At 50.6% G+C, this 5,734-nt stretch overlaps 1 protein-coding gene across 1 annotated transcript; it reads right to left on the bottom strand.

The window, feature by feature from the left end:
• Nucleotides 1-1,349: 1,349 nt before the first annotated feature.
• LOC136472805 (zinc finger protein WIP2-like) lies at nucleotides 1,350-4,500 on the bottom strand. The gene is made up of 2 exons (XM_066470510.1): nucleotides 3,649-4,500; nucleotides 1,350-2,172 (listed from the first exon to the last, which is right to left on the bottom strand). The coding sequence occupies exons 1-2, from the start codon at nucleotides 4,435-4,437 to the stop codon at nucleotides 1,678-1,680; spliced, it is 1,284 nt and encodes a 427-aa protein (XP_066326607.1). The 5' UTR covers nucleotides 4,438-4,500; the 3' UTR covers nucleotides 1,350-1,677.
• Between the last annotated feature and the right edge of the window lie 1,234 nt (nucleotides 4,501-5,734).

Here is a 5,734-nt window from a genome sequence, read left to right as displayed (position 1 = left end):
TTCGCGATTTCCAACCAAATTGTGCAATTAGTTTTTTTCGTCTACATTTAATGCTCCATACACGTATCGCAAGATTCGATGTGATGGGTACTGTAGCACTTTTTGGAAAAACTTTTTGGAACTAAACAAGGCCTTAGCTAAATAGCTAGGGGCCTGCAGTAAGGGTATGTTTAGTTGGAGAGTTGAAAATTTTTGGGTGTCACATCGGATGTGTCGAAAGGATGTCGAGAGAGGTTTTTAGATACTAATAAAAAAAACAAATTACAGAACCCATCAGGAAACTGCGAGACGAATCTAATGATACTAAGTAATCGGGCATTAGCACATGTGGGTTACTGTAGCATTTAAGGCTTTCCGTGGATTAATTAGGCTTAAAAAATTCGTCTCGCGATTTTGCCGAGAACTGTGCAATTAGTTTTTTTTTATCTACATTTAGTACTCTATGCATATGTCTAAACATGCTCTTTTATGGTAAGAGGTAAAAATTTTTAGAAACTAAACACGTCCTAAGTAGTAGTAGTAGTACATATCCTATTCCTGTCTCTACAGCTCAGTCCCTATCATCGCCTTTTCTGCTTTCTCCTTGCAGGGCATACAAACCTGGAACGTGGAGTCTGGACTGTGTGTGTCCTACTAGCTACTGCAGGGACCTGGCCGGAGGCCAGGCAGGCTATAAAAACATGGTTAGGTTAGGTTGGTCTATGTGTTTGCACAGAAAGGGGCATGTCGATCCACATAGTAGAAACTTGACTGGGACAGTGGAGAGATGATGGGCTCAGTTTTTCCACATGCAGCGACGAGCTAGCTAGCTATAGCGGTGATGTCAATGGCGACGACGACCCATCTGGTGGATGCGCGCGTCGTCAATGCCGAGGTGGAAGATGGAGATCCCAGTGGTCGCTCTCCATTACTGTCCTACAACGTTATACTTGTACATGATGCAGCTGATGAGTAGGTTAGCTGAATGGGGAAAAGTTTCCCGTTTTGGATTGCAACAAACAGCATCCATCCACCATCGACGTAGCCATTCATGCATCTCGATCCCCTGCCACTGACACCATGCATATCGATCGATCGGCAGTATTCACAAATTTCTCATGTACAGTACTATAGCAGCAGCAGTAGTACGTTTAACTGTGACTAGAGCTAGCTAAATAGAGAAATTTTAGCAGCAGTTGACAATATATGATTCGAACTCGAGAAAAATTGAAGTTTAAGAAATGCCAAACATGAAATCATATTGAGGAGGAAGCTGTTTTTCCATCATGACTTAATATGGTATGGCATGATGATCTGTCGAGATCACCATGCACCCAACAGCAATCCTGCAGCTGCAGCTAGCATTCTACTACTAGCTAATGATAACAGTGGAGTCTTCTAGATTGATCGGTACGAACGGACACAGGATCACAGACTAACCTTCAGGTAGCTCTAGCTTAGAGATGGATATAGATCATCATGACGAGATGACACGACCGACGACCTCCACAACCCTAATTAACAAACTACTCGATGGAGCAAAGGCAGACAACGACGGGCTGGCCAGCGCCGACAGCAACACAGCAGCAACTAACAATGCAAGAACAACAACACGGCCGGCCAGCCGGGTAGCACTACTACTAGAGCTAGCGCTAGCTATACGTGTGTCACCACACCACGTAGCGTAGAGATGCATGATCACCGCGCGGCGGCGGCGGGCCTGCTGCTGCAGGCGGCGGCGCTCAAGTCGTGCTCGATCTCGGAGACGGCGCCGTCATCGTCGTCGTCGAGACCGTCGGCGCCGCTGCCGCCGTCGAGGTTGCAGCCGAAGGCCCCGTGGCCGTGGCCGAAGGCGCGCGCGTGGTCCTTGAGCGAGCGCTTGTGCTTGAACTCGGAGCCGCAGAGGCAGTACCAGAGCTTGCCGCAGTTCTTCTCGTGCGTGCGCCAGTCGCCCTTGACGGCGAACGCCTTGCCGCACTTGCGGCACAGGAAGGGCTTCAGCCCGTGCTTGCGCTTGTAGTGCGTCTGCAGCGTCCGGAAGTCCTTGAGCGGCCGCGCCCGCGGGTGGTCGATGTTGTTGCGGCAACCCGGCGCGCAGCAGTAGCACGGCAGACGGAGCATCGCCGTCGGCTGCACGCCGCGGAGCGACTCCGGGCCCTTGCGGTACTGAGACCCGTGCCCCCACATGTGCATCTGCCATTGTCATATAGATTTGCTTGTTAGTACAGAAATGAATGAATTAACGCAGCATTTTATTTGCTGTTACATCTTCGTCTTTCTTAACAAGTTCATCTATCATTGATCCTATATATCTATGACTATGACAAAAGATCGATGACATTGATGTCAATGTGGGAAATGTATGGAGGCAAATTGAATACGTATCATATCGCATGCTGTTTTTTCTTCTTCTTTTGTGTATATGCAGTGTTTGGTGGCATAATAATCATGCGAATCTACTAGCTATTAATGCACTGAGCCGGCCACTGATGTGTGTTATAGAAGAAGAGCATGTTTGACACATTGTGCATGACCAGCCTCCTCCAAGCTAGATAGCTTGCTTGGAGTTGGAGTTGTATGATGAATGACCAAAGTCCAAAGGTGACCTGACTGAACCTACCCAGCACTGTGTGACTTTTTTCATGCAGCAGTGGCGATCAGTTGCAACCAGAGAAGGTGCATGTGTGACTTGTGAGGATAGGTGCGGTGATCTTTTGATAGTCTCTGGCAACTCAAGCTAGCCTTTGCTTTGTGTGTGTTTTGTACGTGTTTTGGTGTTGCTCCTTTAAGAGAGCAGCCAGAGTGACTGTGGCCGGCTACAGGAAGAACACTGCAGATCTCTTTGTGTTCTTGGGAGGAGTGCATGAAGGAGGAGACTCAAGACTGCCATGCCTCAGGTCATGATGCCACAAATCTTCAGCCTCTTCGTAAACAATTTACTGTTGGTTAGTTTGGTGTGGGAGAAAAAACACTGTTTCTGTTTGAAAATTTACTATCGTAGCAAGCGAACAGGCTGCTTATGCTTTCCAAACCATGGAAGCCTGCCCTGAAACAACCTGTGTGTATCTGTTGCCCAAATCTCATGTCATGAGCCATCATGACTTGTGAGTGATCAGATCAGCACCGGGTGCTGCTAGTGACCTGGGCTAGCTAGTACTACTTGGAGACAACTACTAGAAAGTAACCAGATGGATAATACTACTACTACTCCAAAAGAAAACAAAAAAAAAAGATGATGGATCAGAGCTAGTAAGATAGAGTAGAGAGATAAGCAAAGGTCAAATCTTCTCTGGGATCCCCACTGCTCCCACACCACACTAGCTCATATGAATCTTCAAAAGGCAAGCACTCACCCAAGGAAAGCATAAAGATGCATGGCTCCATGCATGGCTGCCCCTGGCATGCCAGTCTAGTTCAATCACGCAAAAGGCAGCAGCCACTGTGCATCAGCATCTGGGCTTGAGTCTGTTTCATGGCATGCAACTAGCTCCAAAGCTAGCTACCTTGCCGGCCAGAGAACATGCATGATTGATGACCAATCAATAATCCAAGAACCAAACTACCTAGCTAGCTCAAGAAGAACAAGATAGAAAACAGCAAGGCAAGACCAAAAAAAAAAAAGGTATGTTATGTATGGGTGAGCGAGCATGGCCATGGCACTGATCTGACCTGCATGTTGTTGTACCGGTTGAAGGTCTTGTAGCAGACGGGGCACGAGAATTGCGTAGGACCGATGAGGATCTGCGCCGGCGTCGGGATCCAGTACTGCCCCTTGTTGAGCCTCCCGATGGGCGTCGACGCGAACCCTAACGGCACCACCTCGTCGCCGTCGCCGCCGGTGTCCACCTTGCACTCGTCCTCATCCTCCTCGGGCTCCATGCCACCGCAGGCCCCCCTGCCGGAGAGCCCGGACAGGAGGTCAGACTCCGCGCCACCGCAGCCGTTGGCAGGAGCCGGTGGCAGGCCGATGCGCAGCGCGACCGCGGCGTCGTCGTCCGTGGGCGCCGCGGCCTCCAGGTCCATCGGGTCGCCGTCGTCGTCGCAGCAGGAGGGCATGCAGTTGAGGTCGGCGAAGAGCGGTGCGCGCGTCGATGGAGTCACAAAGCTGCCGACGGCCTCCCGTAGGACGAAGTCATCGGCGTCATCGTCGGAGTCGGAGTCCACCGCCACGTGCGGGCGCGGCTGGACCCGGGAGACGGCGCGCGTAGGCGACTGGGACAGGAGGGGCAGCGCCTCCCGTAGCGGCGGTGACGGTGGGCTGTCATGGAGAGGCGGCAGCGTCGTCGGTGGCGGCTGGAAGAAGCAGGCAGGGTGGTACTGCGGCGCCGCGGCGGCGGGGTAGAGGGTGGTGTACGGTGGAAGGGGAGGAGGGAGATGGTGTGGAGCTGGAGCAGCTGGGTAGGAGGAGGCGTAGTAGTAGTAGCTGTTCTTGAAGCAGCTCGTGTAGGGATCTTCCATGGATGGAAGGAATGGGGGTGGTTTCTTGCTGTAGGAGACTCGTTCTCCCTGCAGCGAGCTTTGCTTCTGTTCTTGGCTACTGCTTGCTTTGGGCCGAGGGTGCCGTGGTTGGCAAGGGGTAGTTATAGTGCGAGAGGGAGACAGCGGGCAGAGGAGAACGGGTTAAATTATGTGGAGTAGCAGTAGTTCTGACGGTTGTATATATTTTCTGGCAGGGGAGCCAAGCCGAGGTTTGATGAGCTGCAAATTTGCAACGCGAGTATAATGGTCAGGCCACGGTGCGGCCAGTGATCAGTGATTGATACTCCTTCATTCTCTGTTCAAAATTATGACACGTTTCCTTTCCCTTGCTGGGTACAGAGGAGATTAGCATACATAACTTCTGATGTGTAGCATTCTAGTTGTAATTAGTGGAATCATGCATATTAAAAATATTTATTTATAATTATGATGTTATAGTATTACATGCTTCCTCCGTTTCAAATTGTAAGACATTTTCACTTTTCTAGATAGATAACTTTTATTATGTACTTACATATACACTATGTTTCGATACATAGTTAAATTAATGCATCTAGAAAAGTCAAAATGTCTTATAGTTTTGAACAGATGGAATAACATATAGTATTAACTGATTGAGTAACTTTTGTTGTTGCACAATCTCTCGGATTTCCACTTGTAACTTTTCTTTGTTGGTAGCATGAACTTAGACAAATGACTCCTAGAACTTTGTCTTAGCATATTCCAGTTCGGCCCTCGTCCCTCGTCACGTCCGGTGTCGTCTTCCCCCTACAAGTCGCCCGAGGCCTCCCAAGAATTTGAAATTCAAATTCCGTCGCGGCCTCAAGCACCGCTCCCATGGATGGATCCAATGCTTTGTGACTCTTACTTGGATGCCGCGGTTTGCGCCCAGCCAAAGTTCGCGGCCTCCGAGCACCTGCTTTCGGTCTTGGTGCCGGACATGGGGCTACAAAGTAGCCCTCCACAGGGGTCCTGGGCATCGGGGCTAGTGGCTAATGAGCAAGCGCTGCATCAGCAGCTCTCCGTCGGGGACTCCAATGACGCCCACGATGGGCAGCCCCCTCAGCCCACCGACAACGGCCCATCAACAGACCCCCTCCCACCTCTGTTGCTGTCTCGCCTTCGGTCCAACCCATGTCTGTCGAGGACTTCATCACCGGTCTAAAGTTGCCGCTCGAGAAGCCGTTGCTCCAGTCGCCACCGCGCCTTCGTGTCTCTTGCGTGCGGATTGAGGTACCACGACGCAGCGATAGACTTGCTGCCAAGTCCGCCTACC

The sequence above is a fragment of the Miscanthus floridulus genome, chromosome 8 (genome assembly GCF_019320115.1).
Source record: "Miscanthus floridulus cultivar M001 chromosome 8, ASM1932011v1, whole genome shotgun sequence".
Lineage (NCBI taxonomy): Eukaryota > Viridiplantae > Streptophyta > Magnoliopsida > Poales > Poaceae > Miscanthus > Miscanthus floridulus.
The sequence above is the reverse complement of the archived record's forward strand: the minus strand, read 5'-3'. Positions and strand labels throughout refer to the sequence as shown.

What these genes read in the sequence shown, in the direction of transcription:
- LOC136472805 (XM_066470510.1), bottom strand. Translation starts at nt 4,437, where the DNA reads ATGGAAGATCCCTACACGAGCTGCTTCAAGAACAGCTACTACTACTAC. An exon ending in ACCGGTACAACAACATGCAG is followed by an intron (nt 2,173 to 3,648) that starts GTCAGATCAGTG and finishes TGACAATGGCAG; the next exon opens with ATGCACATGTGGGGGCACGG.